General features: G+C 36.7%; 1 protein-coding gene across 2 annotated transcripts in view; it reads left to right on the top strand.

Moving 5' to 3' along the window:
- The window catches only part of LOC121423761 (sodium bicarbonate transporter-like protein 11), a 61,896-nt gene that overhangs the window by 36,534 nt on the left and 5,583 nt on the right, over positions 1-19,779 (top strand). For both annotated transcript variants that reach the window (XM_041619247.1, XM_041619246.1), the window contains 8 exons: positions 3,027-3,240; positions 4,385-4,498; positions 13,263-13,395; positions 16,395-16,468; positions 17,293-17,560; positions 18,159-18,265; positions 18,687-18,852; positions 19,451-19,624. In XM_041619247.1, the coding sequence (XP_041475181.1) occupies positions 3,027-3,240; positions 4,385-4,498; positions 13,263-13,395; positions 16,395-16,468; positions 17,293-17,560; positions 18,159-18,265; positions 18,687-18,852; positions 19,451-19,624 (1,250 nt within the window). The remainder of the gene's footprint in view (positions 1-3,026; positions 3,241-4,384; positions 4,499-13,262; positions 13,396-16,394; positions 16,469-17,292; positions 17,561-18,158; positions 18,266-18,686; positions 18,853-19,450; positions 19,625-19,779) is intronic.

Below are 19,779 nucleotides of genomic sequence, written 5' to 3'. Positions count from 1 at the left end.
CTCAAATATTCAGTTCAAAGATTTTAATAGGTAGGGGCTGGGGTCATATTTTGATATGCATACTTACATCCTAAAAAAAGAAACCTCTTAATTGAACAATTTTAAATATGATATCCCTCCTAATGAATTTGAACATTCGCAATAATTATTTTCCTCCTTTTCCACAACCAACTTTACTTTCCCTTGGTGCATTCTGAACAATCAAACTGTGCATGAAGCTACATACTCAAAAGGAGAAGTATTTATTTCTAAAACTACATTTCGGATTTCCCTTTGAGTGTGCGGCCATAAATTAGCATTGAAGCATGAAAGTGACTGGCGCTTTGGAGATGAGCAGTGTTTTATGCATAGACTTTCTCCCCTCTCTTCCTTTACAAGTATTGCCTTTAGTCCCATGTGTGTACATACAGATACATGAGAGCCCTGCTCATGAGGCCCCACTATCACAGTGAGTGCCTATACTCATCACTTTGACTTTCCTCTTGTAATGTAGAGATCGTTTTGTGCTCTCCTTCTCTTTTATTGTGTTGTCTTTTTCTTCTCTTTACACTTTTTCTCCCTCTCCTGTTCTCTATTCCAATCACAGTGAGCGATCCCTATATCTTGCATCTTCCTCTTGTCGTAAAGTTTGCTTCCTCCCTTCTCTCTTCTCGCCCCTCTCTTCATCTCTCACTCTCTTTTTCTTACTTTCTGGCGAGCTGTTTCATAAAGCTGTTCGTAGATTAAGAGCGACTGTTAGAATGACTGGTGATCCTTTCTTGTGGTAAATGATGTTCACCATTAGATGTTCATAGGTGATTATGTAGCGCATAAGAAAGGATCACCACTTGTTCTTTAAGTTGCTCTTAACTTACGAACAGCTATTAACTTACGAACAGCTCTATGAAACACCCACCTGGTCTATCTTTCCTTTTATGTTCACTTATATTTTTATTCTTTGTATATATTGTACTCTTCTTTACACTGCCCTCTTCTATTTTATCTCCAGTTTTTATCATCTCCTGCTTGCTTGATATCCCCCTTTAAGACCCCTTTCTTTCTTTCTTTCTTTCTTTCTTTGCATTTTGTCTGTCTTATTCTTGACTGCCCTGGCGCAGGCCTTGCGTATGTAGTTGTAAAGTTTTACTCTCATGCTTTATGGCATCTGAGCACGTTATGCAGAAAGACACTCACCATTTACGCAAATGTGTGACTGTACTCACTGTAGCATTTAAGTAGCACCAATACTTTTGGGCCCCATCTTACAAAAAGTTACGATTGATCCAATCAATCTTAACTCTATGGAAATCCATCAGTGTCATAAAAAATTTTACTAGAAATTGGCACAATGTCCTTTGTAAACAAAGAGAAACAGTGAATTTTCAAGAAAACAATGAATGCATGAATATACATCATTGTTAGAAAATATTTTTAACAAACATCCATAATAAATGTTGACGTTTCTGGCAGTCCATAGTTTTGATTGATCGGATCAAACGCAATTCTTTGTAAGACGGGGCCCTGGTGTCCAGAGTACTATGATGACCATTTTGAATCAATATATGAGTGTATATTCTATTTGCTCACACTCTCCATCCGCAAATGGCATGACATTTTGTAAATGTCATTGTTTCCACCATCTTATCACTTCCCTACATTTACACTCGAGTCCCGTGTTACAACGCTTAACACTTGATTGCAGGTCTGATATCAACGCTCGATTACATTGGTCATTATGTGCAATCAGGCAAACAGATCAACTTTGAGATTGATTGCTGTGCTTTGTGTTACATGCCCCTATGGTGACACGACATTTGATCCTGCGACAATTGCTCCGGTCTTAATATCTCAGAAGACATAGGAATCGAGTTAAGATTGTTATAGAGTGTTTGGTTCAGAATATTGTAAAGATTAAGATTTAGTTTTGAAGGTTAGGTTTTATGATTCGATTAATGTGCCGATTTTCCATCGGAGCAATTGTTGCCGGAGCAAATGTCATGGAACCACTCCTATACTGAGACTGTCAATTTGTTACCCCCTAAAAAAGTTTAAAGTGAGCAAAAAAGGGGTTAGGGGACATACATGTGTTTGCTTGAACATCATTAAGAAAGACAAAAGAGGAACTTATGGTGGAGAAAGAGGAAGAGGGAGAACAGAGAGAGAGGGGGATGAAGAGAGCAAAAGAAAGCAAGAATGAGAGAGGGAGAAAGAGGGGGAGGCCAGAGAAAAGAGCAATTTAATGGAGAGGAAGGGATAAAATAATTTTCAAAAGAAATCCCTGAATTATGCTTGACAGTATCAATTCCAATCCTGAGATTAAACATCCTTTCTTCATTATTACTTTAACAAACTTAATATCTTTGTATGAAGTTGCTATACTATCTGAATTATGTTTTAAGACATTATATGTAATCTGCAAACAGCATTTGCTTATTTGAATAGCTTGTCCATATAAACAAGACATCTTATAAAGATAGGTTAGAAAGTCTAAGCTATATTTATTTAGCCAACAGATTGTATGAAAATGAAGCTATAATGAAATTAATGTATTTGTAAACCAGAGGGTCTTCCTGAAGGCATTTTTCTAACAAAATTATTTCTGTTTTGGTAAAATAGTTTGCGGAAAGTGAGAAGTTTGCCCATAGGAAAATGAGGCACTTAACATCATGTGACTCAATTCCTCCTGGAATTATTTTCTATTCGAATAGTTTCGACGAAGGTATGAATTGCTTGGATGTATGTACTTTGAAGGAGTGTCATTTGGTTTATATACTTCTCGCTCAGAAGTTGACATTTACTTATACTAGAAATAATTTGCTTTTGTTCAAATTTGATTAGCTTGACTAATGGTATGATTGATTTTATTTGGGTCAGCCTGAAAGTTAGAATATTTCTTCTCATTTTGTATGAAAGCAAAGTGCAGATCTAGCATATTTACAATCTTATCAATACGTTAATGCCTCAATCATGATTAAGGCAGAATTGTTAAGATGAAAATTGTAATTGTCCTCTAAACTTCTTCTTTCATCTCCCTCTCTCCTCTCCAGGGCGGTAGCAGTCACAAATGTTGTATAGGGCAGGGCCTGACGTCAGACCTGAAGAGGAGGCTCCCTCACTACTGGAGTGACTTTCGTGATGGGGTCATAGGTCATAAGACGTTACAGAAGGTCATATCCACGACATTGTTCCTTTACTTTGCCTGTATACTTCCATCCATAGCATTCGGAGTACTCAACGACAAGAACACCCATGGTTTGATCGGTGAGTTGAAGTAGCAATTCAGTTTGTTTTTTTTAGGATAGCAATAAGGAGTCACTTTTGTTTTCTAAATTGATTTTTTTTTATAGCATATTGCTTGACATGACAAAAATTACACACCGTTAAGGGGTGTATTACATAGAGATTTCAGTGCGACTTAGAGTCATGCTTAAATGCCGATGCGCACATGATATGCAACAGGTATTCTTGTTGATTAATACACAGTAGGGCACATACTTTCAACATGATCTGCCCAATGCTGTGATGTCTTCTATACCACATGCAACTTGGAATGTCAGCACATTTTTAAGTCACACTTAAATCTTAGTGAAACGCCTTGCAGATTCCTGTAATGCAAAACCTAGTGATTTCCGGGAGCTCCTCTTTTGTCTTCCAAGACTCCTTTCACCATTTTGGGGCAAAATCGCCCAGAGTCCCTGTGTAATTTTCACCTGGTGCTGCTTTTCGGAGCACAAGGCATCGATCAGAGAATTAATGGAACAAGCATCATGCAAGTATGTGCTTAAAGTTCCTCACATGGTTCAAGTTCTGTTGTTGAGCGTGCATAAAATCAAGCCCATAGCTTCCCATCATGTCCTGCAGAGTGTTTCAGTACACATCTCAGTGATTTTCACTGACCAATTCATTCTGAACCAATCAGGTGTAAGGATTTTGGTAGCTTATAACAGTTGTCAGTGAAAATCCTTCCTATATGTTTCATGAAATGCACCTGATGTATCGTGTGCAATCGCCATGACGGTTGCTTCCTTCTTGACTGATTTATTGAAATGATCGTCGAAGCGAAATCTACTCGGTCCAGACTGTTTAAGCAAGGCCCAAAAGTAGTACTGAACAGCAAAAGATTGTTTTTAGAGCTACATTTATTTTGTTCAACTGGGCAAGAAGGCAAGGAAACTTTATCAGGTGAAACTACCTCTCAATAATTGGGAATGGGCAAAGAATATTAAGGGAGGCAAAATGTAGAAATGAAATTGATGGAAAGATAATTGATTTTGGATGATTAAAAAAATAGTGTGGTAAGAGGGGGTCTGTATGCAATGATGATTAGGAATGGATTTTATATGAATTTAATTGTCTTAATCTTTAGAGAGAAGTTGTAGAACATTTATTTTATTTTTTAATCTAGATGTGAAAAAGGTGATCATCTCACAGACGATGTGCGGCATCTTCTTCTCATTGTTTGGAGGCCAGCCTCTCATAGTGATGCTGACTACCGCTCCGCTTGCCCTTTACATCAAGAGTAAGTACTTCTGCTTTTATACTTGGGTGACTTGAGTAACCTTGGATTGTGGTGTCAGATGTGGCTATGAGGGTTGTGGTGAGAGTGATTGGCCCAAATTCACAAAGGTGAGTTTGAAAACCCACGGTTGAGTCCACGGTTTATGCAGATTTCCTATATAAATTACACTTAATTTAGCACGTATCGGGCGCGAGTATGAAAAATTCCAATCCTGATGCGCGCTTTTGTCACAGTGCGCCAAATTGACGCCTGTTGCCGTGGCTATCAACGCTATTTTATTCATGAGTCCGCTCTTCAAACAGTGGACTCATGAATAAAATAGCGTATCTAACCATGGTAACAGGCGTCAATTTGGTGCACTGTGACAAAAGCGCACGATACATGGTAAATTAAGCGTAATTTATATAGGAAGTCTGCATAAACCATGGACTCAACCGTGGGTTTTCAAAACCACCTTTGTGAATTGGGGCCATTATGACAGTGGTGTTGGTTGTAGTGATGATGGTGTTGATGAGTGGTAGTGGTGATGATGAGTGGTAAAGGTGATATAGTGATGGTGGTGAGTGTAGTGGTTCTAGTAGTAATAATTTGTGGTTACTATGGTGGTGGTGGTGGTGGTAATTGTCGTGATGATTAAGGTTGATTGGATGGTAGCAGCTTTGATGGTGGTGGTCTTGGTGATGATGTTAGTTGGTGTGGTTTATATCACAATATGTGAACATTGTATGAATAAAAATTTTGCTGAACTTTGTTGCAACATGTCTGAAGAAATCCAAAGAGTAAAAGTCATGTTGGGTTGTTCACCATGTATTCCAACATTAAAAAGTGCAGCATCAATTTAGTAAGAATCAATGAGAAACTGTACGTGACAAACTAAGAATAGATTGTAGCTTTGTGAGCAATTCAGTATATTGACAAAACACCTCGTAGCTTGAAGTGACAAAAGAAAAGTCATTTCCTGTCATCAAATATCACTCTTTAGTTGTATTATTTTAGAGTAACCTGTGATGTGTGGATCCCATTTGGGGCCTTCAACATTAATATAATTGACTTCACCAATCAATAAGAGTGTTTTGGTTGAAATGAAAATTAAGGAAATGAAAATTGATTTGTATGGCTAACAAGTGTTTCCAAAGTTTACTAAAAACACAAAGCCCCCCCCCCCCTGAATTTAGTCTTTTGTATGGAAATCAATTGTTATTCCAAATATAGAATGGCACAATGACTTTAATGAAATGTACTTATTGGTATTCTGTTAATGTGCTTCCATGGGATGCTATTTATATCATTCAAAAGAGAAGGAAGGTTGTTTCCTATATTGCTTTTTTTTCATGAAAAGGAGAAAATTCATATTTCCTGCTCGAAATTGATTGATATTGAAAATTTTAAAAAAATAATTCACCTTCTGCCTCATGTGTTTTCTATGTTCTATAATTAAAGACTTCAGACACTTATAGACTTTCCTCTTATTGACACAACCCTCTTAATGAATGTGCTGATATTTTGTTCAATTTGAAAATTACAAGCAATCAACAATTTTGGTTCTCCATAAACTGGATGTACAGTGTAGCACATTACAAGATTCATCACAAGCAACATCATTATTAAATAGCTTCTTTCTACAAGGATTTGAATAAAGATTTTGATAGCTTTCATGAAATATGCATCGATTTAGAGCAGTCTGCTAAAACCAAGTCCCACAAGATTACACATTCCCTTTAACCATATCGCTGAAGGAAGCAAAGATTATTGACATTGAAACTAATGTATAGCTGTAACTTGTCATTGTCCTCTCCATCATGTCACGCTGCAACGCAGCAGCTCAGGCATCTCAAGAATGCCTTATGGCATGTCAGTTCCACTGAGCTGTTGATAGTTTACAAACATCTTCATTAAAGCCTTGAAAAATAAGGACAATGCCAATGTTGCATGAATAGGCTCTCGTCTTACATGCTATCTTGGACATTCATCTCAAAGTGATGGCAGACAGTGCTCCGAGATATGGGTCATTATACGTGAAACAGAATTGCTTATCTTTTTGGTGACAAAGTGAATCTGTCCCACCCCTAAATATTATTTAGTCCATAATGGGATGTGATAACTAAAAAAATAAAAATTTGTAGAATAGTGAAGCCGTTAACACCACAGAAAATATGTATGTTTATTGTTTATCAGATTCAGGAATAATAATTTTCTTATAAAAGATAAAATAAGCAAATTAATAACTTGATGAATTTCTAAATTTTGATATTTTTTCAAGGGTGTTGGGATACTGGCACATTTACAATGAGTAATCATTTACCAAGTGAATGAATCTGATTGTTTTGACACTCGAGCACTAGGATGGTGTTCTTGTAATTGTTATTCTTTTAGTTGTTCTCTGTGCACACAGGAAGCTGTGTCTTGCATCAAAAGCTTATTTCCGCATGGTCGGGAAAAGACTGAAGGGGTACTTAAAGTGTTTAGATGGACAGATTGAGGACAAGCCTCCCAAGTGAAGTAGGCATAGAATAATGTAGAGTCCCTAGTACCTTGTTCAATAGGATGAATTCAACTTTTAAAGTTAAATGTTTGACAAACATAAGGCCTCATATGTGATCTTGTAAGCAAATATAAACAGTTTATATTTCCTTGGTAAAAACTTGTTGGATTTTCTGAAGAAAAAAAATGTTTTGCCTTAAATCTTTTGAAAAAAAAATCGCTGTTTAGATTTAAAGCATTCCATATGAAGTTTGAAATCAGGAGTCTAGTGTCAAGAATTTGTTATTTAAAATTCATATTTGAAATTTTGCTATTCTAATTTTCATTCTGGTTTTCTATAATGATACCTGTGGTTTCAGAAAATATCAGCATTTTGTCCATGTTCCTTCAATTGTCTATTTGGTCTTCAAGTTGATAATAATTCTAATACCTACCTGCCTGTTAAATCAATTGCCTAGCTGTAATGAATGCAAGTGGGCCTCTGTTGCCAGACCTTGCTGTATGCTTGATTCGAACAGGGTAAAAACAAGAAAAACAAAGGAGAAAGAGGAAAAGATTGATGTTTGATGTGAGAAAGTGATTTAGATCCGACAGGTACCATTAATGATTAAAAAGAATTAAAGGTTAATTTAAAAACCTGTGAACTAATCAATGACACAACATTGATCTTGCTAGAAACTCAAGTTTGATGGTTACACCATTAAAATCTTTAATTTAATAATAGGTCAGAAAATCTGTGAACTCATGCATTGGCACTATATATTCCATTTGCTCATAAAATTTCTCATAACTGGACAGGTTTATGCAGAACCTTGATTTAGAAGGTTTTTTCCACACTGTTGGTAATCAATTGCTAGAAATCTGGTTTTTCACTAAATCACTGTAATCTTCAGTAGATATGGACTTAGCAGATGTCCAGACATTATGGGAAAGGGTCAGTTCAGTTCCTTCCCATTTATCAAGATGACCATAGATGCTCCTGCAATTGATAGCACTCTCTATATGGTCAGAATAAACTCTTGGAGGAGTGGTATATGATACTCTTGGACAATATCCCAATGCCTGTTGTCTGCTCAATAAATTATAATGATGATCATATATGTAGCACTCTTTTCAACAGATTAATGTTTGCCTGCTTTACAGATATACTCCTGTTTGGACTCAATCAGTGTATGGAATGATGGTTTGAGCTATGTTTCAAACAAAAACCTTTTTTTTGGGGGGGGGGTGGAATGGATTGGTCCATTTATGTCTTGATGTACAGTGTCATAGCTAGTATGGCTGGAAATTGCAAATGTACGCATTCCTTATCAAGGAAATTTGAGAAGTAGAATTTTTACTGCCTTGCTGCTTTTTTTTGCAGAGTTCATGGTGGTTTTTAGACAGTGTTTCCTTTCCAAAGATTTAATACATTTCCCTCTGTTGAGTTTCAAAACAAGCATTTTTTGTGTGTCTGAATAGGGTGTTTGACATAAGTAGTTTCATATCACCCCAATCCATCCTTTGTCTCTCATCTCTGGTGCATACCTATCAAGCTTCAGTGTCAATATTTCCAGAATGGGGGACTTTGACTTTGATATTTCTAATGATATATAAAATATTTATACTAAATTATTGCTCTAAATTGATGTGGCCTCCTTTTGAGCACTTTTTAACCTTCACACTTTCCCATTTGATATAACAAGCTACTGTTTATGAGAATTCCTCTGTCATTACCACCGCATTTCTGTACTGTGGGTTCACCATCACCAATATGTCTCATGTTCATTCTTCTCTATAGTCATTTCTGCCTTGTCTCTTTGGTCTATCAGGCACCCCTCACCTCCCTCTCTGTTTCTGTGTATTATCTATTTTCAATTTCTCTCTCATCTCTATTTCTTGCTTCTCACTTTTTCCTCTTTGTTCATCTTTCCTGTACCCCTTTTATCCCCTCCCAAGTTTCTTTCTCCTTTTGGTCTTGTTATTTTCTTTTATCTCTTTTCCCCCTCTCTCTCTCTCTTTTCACAAAAAAAAAATCTATCTGTTTTACTTGTGTATACCTTCTTAACTTTCTTCCTTCTCCTTTTTCACCCAGCTCATATAGTTACATTTGAAATATCTTCTTTTTTTCTTGAATTTCCCTCCCCCACCGTACCTCTTCCCTCTCCCCTTTGACCTGGCTCTCTTCCACCTGTGCCCCCTTCCACTCGCCTCCCCTGTCACTTTCTTTCTAGTTAGCATCACCTCTTCTGTCATTCCATATATTTTCCATTCTCTCTGTTCCTTCCCTTTAGTTCAGCACATTCGCACACCAAAAATTTGTTCTATCTGTTATTTCTTCTTTCCTTTCTTTCAGTGCCTTCTTCCTTCCCCCTTCGACTCATCTCTCTCATCAACCCATACTCCTTTTCCACCTTCCCATCATCTCCCCCCCCCCCCTCAATCATCTCTTTCTCTGTCCCACATGTGTCCCTCTCCCATGCACCCACCTCCCCCCCCCATCACCTCCCCTATTTACTATAGCAACACCTCAAGAGCAAATCGCTTGATCTTCTTTTAGCACACTCCGTGCCACATTTCATTAGTAGACCACATGTATGCGTGATCACATGTCTCTTCATGTAAGATACGCTCCAACACTTCCCGTGGAACGCATCCCTTTACCATGCATCAAACAAACACCCCCTATGCTACTGTCGCACCAACAAAATACACTCCATGCCGATCAAAATGTTCACATTGTTTCCAATGGCTTTTCATCGGTCAGTCTCATTGGTGTGACTAGACCTTTATCTTGACACAGCTACCCAACATTATACCATGTGATGAGAGACTATTGTCAAAAATCCAAGACAGTGAGATTAAAGTGACTTAAGGGGCAACCTACACTGGTTAAAATGGTTTAGGAGGAAGATGATTGTCCCTGTAAAGCCATTTTTAGGTTTGTGAAATCTTGAGAAAAATTCCAGCTAGAAGATACATTTTAACATTATACCATGTGAGGCCATTGATAAAAATTTGAAGACAGTGAGATGAAATTGGCTGATCCACACTGACAGCAGTTGTTTTTCCCTTTGAAGCCACTTTAATGTCACTGAAAGTTTGATAAAATTCATTCTGAATCATTGTTTAAAAATCACTTATAAAATGTGGCAAACACATACTTTGCTCCTAGCAGTTGATGTTCATTGTTGGGAATGTCAGCATAACATTAGTAGACTCAAATTAGTGAATTGATTGAAAAACTTATTTGACTTACATTACTCAAGTTGGTTGTAAAGTCTTGCAAACATTTCTGACCAACTTTATGAAATAGCCACCAGAGAGAAAAACATTTACAATGTAGACATGTATTCATGACTCCCACTGGTTAGGAAAAACCCAGAGAATTAAATGCCTCGTTTAATAATTCCAGCACAGCATGATGCTTTGGCTGCAGAATCACGCACATGACCTCCTAAATAATTACCCACCATGTACTCTAATCTAGTTCACAGACATTTATTATTTTACAACTTACACATTAATTCTAGAGCAGCATATTGTTATCCTATGTTTCTTTGCTACAATTTTACCAATTTCACACGAGTAATTGTTGTTACAAAAGGAATGAATTGATCGTGAATAGATTTTTTTTTTCCCTTTTGTAACTCTGACGGCTTTGATCTAATCATAAAAAAAACTTCACTTTGACATTGGCTTTCATGCATGCTCCAAAACTTTCACCTCGTTGATCGTTTGTTTCACCCTGTTTTCACATACAACAGATACAAGCCACTTTAGGGGGTGAGTCCCCCCCCCCTTTAAAAAAACCCCACCAAGTTAACAAAACTGCTTTCAAATTACAAGCATAAACATGCGGTTTTTATCAGTAAAACAAACAAAACAAATTATGTAATCCATACTCTGGATGTCAACATGCATGGCTCTATACGTTACAGCCATTAAGTGATTAAAACACAGACTTCATCAATCATCATAATTAGATATCAGTTTGGGAGGTTAACGAATACAGATGCCCTACCACTGTCTATTCATCAAATAAATTAAATCAATTAAGTTACTATTTGTCATTCAAGTGGGGGCGTCTTACCTGTCAATGTTCTTCTAACTACTCACCAATCAGTCACATTTGATGTGCATGAATCCAATTAATATTAATTTTCCAATTACCTGTGTTGGTTTTTGTCGGGATTTTGTTCAGCTAACAATCTGTTGGCTTTCCTTATCAGTATGCATGAGTGTTGAATGTGAAAGTACTATGTGACACTTAGCAAGTTGTGATGCTGAATAATGTTAACTGTAAGAGCAGTCTTGAGATGGATTAGAAAGTAAACGTTCCTTCCTTTAAAAGTGAGTTGCAAGTTTAAATAGTGTACTTAATATTTGAAGTTGATAACAAGAGTTATTACTTCATGTTCTATATACTTTTTAAAGAAATAACCCAAAATTCTTTGGTTTGATTGTTAAAGATGATTTATTGTATTTGCAACAATGGTCTTGATTAGGCCATTTCATTTAGTGATTTATTGCTTAACTTTGCATTACAGGACCCTGATCTTGTAACGGTTTGCAAAATAGTTTGCTTTACAATAAGAAATTGATGATTTAAAAAGCTTTCTGAAGCTTTATTTTATTATGAAAAAATTTGAAAAGATTAAAATCCATATTTAATTTTTCGAAATAGACATGAAATGAAATACTCCCAAAATTTGTATTGCCCAATTGATTGTGGGCCCAGCAGCCGCTGTGCAGCGCGAGATCGACGAGGCCCTATCCTTTTAATTTTTGAACGCCAAACAGGGAGCAGCAACTCCCATCTTTCAACATGTTTTTGGTCTGACCCGGCTGTTGTTTGAACTCCTGACCTCCCGTTTGTGAGACGGACGCTCTGCCAACTGAGCCAACACACCGGTCATACATGTAGATTATGTGACTGAAGACTTTTTGGATTGTGAAAGAATCTGTATGGGGGCTACTTTTTCATACTTCTACATGTTCTGAATTTGCTCTTATATTTAACCAAGTTGGTGTATACAGGGGCTCTTATGCAACTTATTACAGGGGCTTATTTTACATTTTTGATGCATATTGTTCCTGGCCGCCATTTATTTTGTACATTAATGTAAATTCATTGCAATCTAACTTTTTGCCTATGTTATTATTTTTGGAAAAGAGGATAACATGCTTCCAATTAAGACATCCCAGACGTGACATTCTCTATCCTTCTAAAAACACACTCAGGTTGAACAAGCCAGAATTCTTTAAAATTCTATCTTGCAGAGGAACAACTGAGCTCGATCCTGCCATGCTTTTGGTTTCATTGTCAATGTTTCTCCCACACACATGAACCCCATAAATCGCAGTCGGCATAATGTCTAAGTGAGATGCAGAGTTATATTTAGCCAAGCCAGGCCAGGCCAGGGTAACCCTGGGAGCAAGCCCCCAGTGCTACGGCTTGCCTCGCAACATCTTAGCCTGCGTACCAAATGCTAATGGAGCGTGTAAAATGAGCAGTTGGATCATCCAACGGAATCTGGGGGGGGGGGGGTTCCATGAAACAAATTGTGATTTTCACTTACAAATTTGTTCTGAACCAATCAGATGCAAGAATATGGCAGCTAAAAGGAATAATATTGGACTATTTGTTTCTTGAAGTGCTCCCCTTTTTCAAGTTCGTTTCTTCTCAAAATGGCATGAACACACGCAGGAATGTAAATGGAGATTGTAAATGCCTGAATTTTGAGAATGGAAATTGGAAGCAGGAAATGAAAGCGAGGAGGGTACATTTTCTTTATATAAGTTTGCCATGGCGCTTTTTCTAATCAGAAGATTTATCTTTATGTTTTTATTTTTGTCACGAAAATAGTAAGAGTGAAGATGAGATTGTTTTGTCATGCACTTTGATGTTCTCTGTTTTGGGAGCGAGTATGTAGTAAATGTTAAATGATTTTTTGAAATCTTTAGGGGTTTTACAAGTGAAATGGGGTTTTCAAGGAGAGACTGGCACTAATAGCTATCTGTCCAACAACAGATCCTCTCTTCCACTGCTCATGTGCATCACATACAAAGAAAAATAGATAAAATATAGCATTATTATGTGAAGATATATGCCCTCCCCCATAGAAGAAAATTTGTTATTATTGAATGATTGAAAGGATGGATGGATGCATGAATGGATTGATGGATGGATGGATCATAAAACATTTTGAGTAAATCTGGGTACCTTCTTGAAGGAGATGAGCAGATTAAAATAATCTATATTGTTTATTAATGATTTTTTCACAATTTGGTTCCTTTTCAGTTCTGTATACCATATGCGAGGACCTGGAACTCGATTTCTATTCCATGTATGCCTTGGTTGGGATCTGGAATTCAGTGTTTCTCCTCATATACTCTTTCACCGATGCAAGCAAGCTTATGAAGTGGTCTACAAGGTGAGTTGAGTCATCTCGGTACTTGCCTCAAGTACACTTGAAATTCCAAGGATTTAAAATAAATCCAAATCGGCTGTGGATAGTGACCAGCCGAATGTTGGATTTATTTAAAATCTTTAGGATTAACTTTCAAATCTTTCAGATTTATATTTAAATCTACAAGGTTTAAACTAAATCTAATATTCGGCTGGTCAATATTCACAGCCGAATTGGATTTATTTTAAATCTTTGGAATTTAGAGTGGAGTTGGGGGGAGGGTGATTCACAAAGATTTAGAGTCACACTTACACAAAAAAAACCTACATTACATGCAATGTGCAATCTTATTGACCAATATGCAGGAGTGCGCCTCCTCTTCACATAATCTAATTATGCTTTTTATAACGCACGCAACTAGGCATTTAAGTCCGACTCTAAGTCGTACTTAAATCTTTGTGAATCACCCCCTAGTGGATATTTGATATCAACTTTAGTTGATTATCACTAGCAAAATATCATCGATAACATGACACATCGCCAAGTCTGAAAATCCATTATATATGATCATTTATGAGCTGCAATTCTGTGAGAGCAGGAAAGGGAGAAATGAAAGTAAGACTTTCATTGTTGCTTTTCATGAAAAGTAAGCATTTGGGTACCAACTTTAAAAAGTTGGTTTAAAACAAGACAGAGCAGCATTTTGGTCAATAGATAGTGATAATCTTTTATAATTGACAATATTTTGCTCATATCGGGTACATGTGTACATCAACTGAGTCATATTTTTTTCAATATCATGTAATTTCAACATCCAGTAGCCCCAAGCCCCGCCTCTAAGGGGGGAATCCAATTCACGTCTATCTAGAAACTGATTTGCTTAAATTGACTGGTCTGAAACCATGGTTTCTGTGGAAATGTATCCCTCCCATGTTGAACTTAAAGTTAAACATGCAGATGCATTATCAGTACACAGTTGTGCATAAAATGTTTTGTTGAGACTTATAGGTTTATTGCAACTAAGTCTGTGTTTACACTTAATCGGCATTTGGTTCAGAACCAAAAGCCGATGTAGAGTCGGCTTTTGGTTTGCGTTTACACGTTGTTACAGCTCGCGGTTCAGAACCGCGAGCCGATGCAAAAACCTGAAATGATACGCACACCAACAATATACGTCATATTAAAGACAACGCTGGATCAGTGCGCTAACAATTACATCACAGTGGTAAAGTAAATGAAATGCACACAAATTGATGATGCAGAATCGGCAAATTTGGTGTCAACTGGAACATTTATTATAATAAATCCAGTGCACATAATAAACAAGTTCCTGTATTGTTCTTGGTGTTAAACCATTACTAGGAATATCAAGCAAAATCTGCTTCTTAATCAATAATAAGATAATTTTTTACATTGCACACACTTCAATGCCCATGGCAGTAGAGGAAATATTCAAAAGGTGATAAAAAAAAAAAAACAGGCAAAAAATAAAGAAACCACAGGTTCTTGACTCTGTGTAGATTCTTACTTTGCCTGTTTTTCTATGGAAAAGATGTAAAATAAGCATAAATCCAATTAAGTCACAATTCACCAGAATCAAGTGGTATATCTTGGGAAATAACATCCATATCAACAGTGAAAAATATTTTTTGAGATTGCATGAAACTCTGTAATGATCTCTCATGTAAGGGAGCTAGCTAAGGGTCCACTGGGTTTACGCTACCGTCTTTTAATTAGCATGATATTGATTCTCCACAAACTTAACACTAGCTGGTGCTCTTTGAATTTGTATCAGTGAGCATTTTATTTCCTTCCCCAAAGCCAATTTTTAGTTGATGTGGTCATAAAGGTGTAGAGTTAACTACTTGTGTGTATTCCAGGTACTTATCAATAAATCTGATGCTTTTGTTTTCTCCTATCTTGGCAGCATTCACTTGCTTGACAACGTCATGTACTTAGGAAATAGGAATAGATAAAAGATTTAATGTGTGTTTTGTTTGTTTCTGTCTCCATGAGTAAAGGCTGAAATGGTATTTGTAACTCTTGATAAATAACTTCACACAAAGTCAAAGTATAAATACTGAAAATACCAATAGATTAAATGCTTATCTTTAAACAATAATGGCGGAATATATACATGATTTTAGCTTTCATTGTAATTTTAGTTTACAATAATAATCATATCCTCAGGAAATGAAAGCATTGATGCACATCTGCAGTTAATTCGAAAATGTTAGTTACGCCAGTAAATATCTTTAACAGGACAATGACCTTTAACGCTCTTTGGATACTATTTAATATTGGAACTCTCCAGGTTAAGGAGAGCTCCCTGTGAAGAAATTCTCACTCCAAGTGACATCTAACCCTTTCAAACCCTAGGAGAGCTACAGGGAAAAAATTAACAATTTATTTTCTGGGGCTATTTTTGAGCTCATTAGCCCAAATATCCTAATTTGTGTTAAAGTTTACATTGGACCCTATGTGAATTTCAGGGGCTCCATTTTAGTTTTTCAGGGCTCTTTAGGGCATTACGGATTTTGCCCCGAGCCCCCGTGTATTTTTTTCCCTGGAGAGCTATCCTACCAGAATCTTGCAATAAGGATGCCTCTTTTCAATGTCAAATCAGGGCTCTGTAACACAAAGGTTTGCAATCAATTGCTAAATACAAATGACCAATACAGGTCATCGTTGCAAGCGCACTCTGTTTAAAATACAGACCGGGAGCCAATCAGTGTGGTTGTTTTATATTTGCAATTCATTGCAAACAGTTGTATTACAGAGCCATGAATTCAGAATTTATATACTTTTTTTTATTAAGCTATAGAAAACACATTTGTGTTGCTCATTATAGATGAGCTTCAGACTTATTACATTAATTCTAAGTGGCATCCCTATCATAAGGCATATATCTGTATTGTCAATGGATACTATAGCTTAAAGATATAATTTATAGATTGATGTCTTTCTGCATAAACTATTGAATAAATTTCTATATGTGTGTGTTTTTATCTTTTGTCTTACAGATCAACAGAGGAGATATTCTCTCTTTTTGTATCAATAGCATTTTGTGTAGATGCTTTCAAAGATTTGGCTGCTGGTGAGTATTATCTGGGGAACAGGGGGACTGTTTCATAAAGACTTACGATTATTATAAATTTGCTATCATTGTAACTACTGTGGAAACAGTGCTCAACAGCCAATCAAATAGAAGATTTCGATGTTAACAATGGGCGATTTGTGAAGATACTTACAAAGATTTAGCTATTTGTGAGTAGGAGGGCCTGAGGACAATGTCATAAATAGTTATGATTATTAATAATCTCCATGATATTGATAGCCCTTTAAAGAATGGTTCAAAAATCCCAGCAATCTGATTAGTAAGCCCCTGTGTATTACTTTTGGGAGTGTCGTGGTCTAGTAGTTAAGACTATTCTTTCAATCTGAAGGACGAGGGTTCAATTCCAAGCCATGGCGTGTTTTCCTTAGCAAGAAATTTACCCACATTGTGCTGCACTCAACCCAGGTGAGGTAAATGGGTACCAGCAGGAAGTAATTCCTCAAAAAGCTGTTTGCATCGGAATTGGTAGACTAGCTTGACCGAAAGCACCTTGAGCACCTAGCAAGGTGGATGCATGCGCTATACAAATTGTATATTTTATTTTACTGGGCAGGTGATCAATTAAATTTTATGAATTTTAGTAAGTCAATTTCTACCAGTTACGTAATTTTTTTATTCAGAATCTTCGTTTTTCTAACTGGAGAACATAAAATATCAGCTTGGTTATGGTTGACTCATGGATTTTTAGTATAACACTAAAAAATGCATTAAATGTGAGCAAATGAATCCTACGTTTGTGTTACTTCTCCCTGAAAGAGCTATGATGAACTAATTCACCACGTACATTTAAATTTTCTTCGTAGAATTTGACAAACATTACCATGCAAGCGAGTGCACAGGGGTTCCCGCCGCCGGTGACCTCCTCATCTCAACCCAACCGTCCATGACAACCCTCAATGATAGCAATACAGACCCCACCACTACACTCTTCAGCAATATCTCAAGCCAAATCTCCACTACCCTCGCCTCTTCTTCCACTCCGGAGTGCCACAGGGATTCCAGTATCCTCTATCTGCTTCTAATGCTCGGCACACTATGGCTTGGTGTAACGCTTTATAACTTCACTAAAAGGTGAGTTGATTAATAGATGGTAAGATGGATAGATAGATATGGATGGATGGTTGGATGGATGGATGGATAGATAGATAGATAGATAAATAGTTGGTTGGATGGATGGATATTTAGATAGATAGATGGATGGATGGATGGGTGGATGGATGGATGGATAGTTAGATAGATAGATAGATCGATAGATAGAAAAATAGATAGATAGACACAGACAGACAGATAGATATTCCAGTATCCTCTTTCTGCTTATCATGCTCGGCACAATATGGCTAACTCTTTGTGAAACATTCCCTGCTATGTACCTTTATAACTATGCATTTCCCACAATTCAATGTGACCGCATTAAAACTGCATGTGATTGTGATTAAAACTGCATGTGATTGTGAAATTAGGCCACCGTATGATGCAATCACCAATTTACGTGTCATGATTCATCTTTGCAGTGTCTTTACTCCTCAACTTAGAACATTCTTCACCTTGAAACACATTCCCTCAAAATTCAGTGTAACCGTATCACTGAGCTTCAAATGAATGTGAAATTGGGTCAGCATATGATGTGATCATCCCAAAATCAATTTACTCATCTCGTTTGTCTTCACAGTCCGTTTCTTGATGCAAGCAAGCGAGAGGCTCTAGCCGACTACGCCCTTCCAGTGGCTGTCCTTATCATGTCCTTTGTCGGCTCCTACGTCTTCAGGGGAACTGAAGGTATGGATCCATGAAAAAAAAAATGAATTCTCAAATTGGTAGCCTTGATATCATTTTTCCCCAATAATCTTTGAAATGGCAACTTTTTTATTTCCTGTTTATTTTATAAAAACAATATTTGGGTTCTGAGCATGTAAATATGAATAAGTATAAATAAAATGAACAGCAAAAAGGAATAGAGTCAATGGGAGAAAATGAAAAAGAAAACATTTTCTTCATTTTAAAGAAGACATTTTCTTCATTTAAAACAAAATGAAATTCAATTTTTAAGAAGAAATTTTCATATTTACATCCGCACTTAATGTGAAAAATGGATATGTCCCTCTTACCTTCACTTGTTTCAGCCTCATCAATTCTTGAGCATATGATGTTCATATCAACAGAAGGTATACAATAATAATATTCTCTTTTTGTTTTTCAGCGGATATCTTCAGTTATAATGATGGTGAAGTGCTCAACGTGACCAAGTTTGAAGGTATCTCTATTGGTATGGTGGCCGGCTCCATGGGGCTAGGATTCTGTCTCTCACTCCTCTTTTTCATGGATCAAAACATATCTAGCGCCCTCGTTAACAACCCAGCTAACAAGTGAGCATACTCATAACTTATTTCACTATCAAGAACATTTGTCTTTGAGATTACACATATTCTTAAGTTTCAATAAGGATAAGTCACTTGGCTTTGTGCATTCAAAAGTGGCAATTTCTGAGAGGAGTTTTAGCACGCAAGGATTTGCCCTAATTCTATTTACCTGTTTTTGATGAAGTCTCTTGTGAATGGTTTTCTGGGTAATTTGTGTCCAGACATATTATACTAGCGATTCCACTCTCGGTAAAAGTGAGTGAATATATTATTGAATAACCACATAACACTGTAGTACAGTAAGTTGATATTGCATTGTATCAACACTTGGAGAATATTGAGCATTTTATGGAGTGAATATGTCCGCGTTAGAAATATTTTTATTATTCAATATTGGGAAAGCTTCAAATTTTATGATATGTCAGTGGTTTTTTTTTGAAGAGGCTGAGTTGTATCTTTAGAAAATATAATTAGTTTTTAGGTAATCACACCTAATCACCTGAGTCTCAAAAATATGCAGAGGAATTGTTATTATTTGCTTGCAGAAATATTTCCAGAATGTATTAAAAATATTTCATACCAATCCTGAATTTACGTTTCCTAGATTGAAGAAAGGGACAGCGTACCATCTGGACCTGTTTGTGGTAGCCATCATGAATTGCTTTGTATCAATCTTTGGTCTGCCATGGGTCCACGCGGCTCTGCCTCACTCTCCACTCCATGTGAGGGCGCTAGCCGATGTAGAGGAGAGAGTAGACCAGGGACACGTCTATCACATGTAAGTAATATGAATGATTGGTAGATGATGATACGCACGATTGAGGGCATTAATAAGAATTATTTGCACGAGGTAGATACCTTTGGAACGGTTATGTTTTTTTACCGTTTCAAAGGTGGCAGCCCTGGTAATTCTAATAATGCCAGAGTGTAATG

This window comes from Lytechinus variegatus, chromosome 11 (assembly GCF_018143015.1).
Source record: "Lytechinus variegatus isolate NC3 chromosome 11, Lvar_3.0, whole genome shotgun sequence".
Taxonomy (NCBI): Eukaryota; Metazoa; Echinodermata; class Echinoidea; order Temnopleuroida; family Toxopneustidae; genus Lytechinus; species Lytechinus variegatus.
Note: the sequence above shows the minus strand (reverse complement) of the source record. Positions and strands in the feature narration are given on the sequence as shown.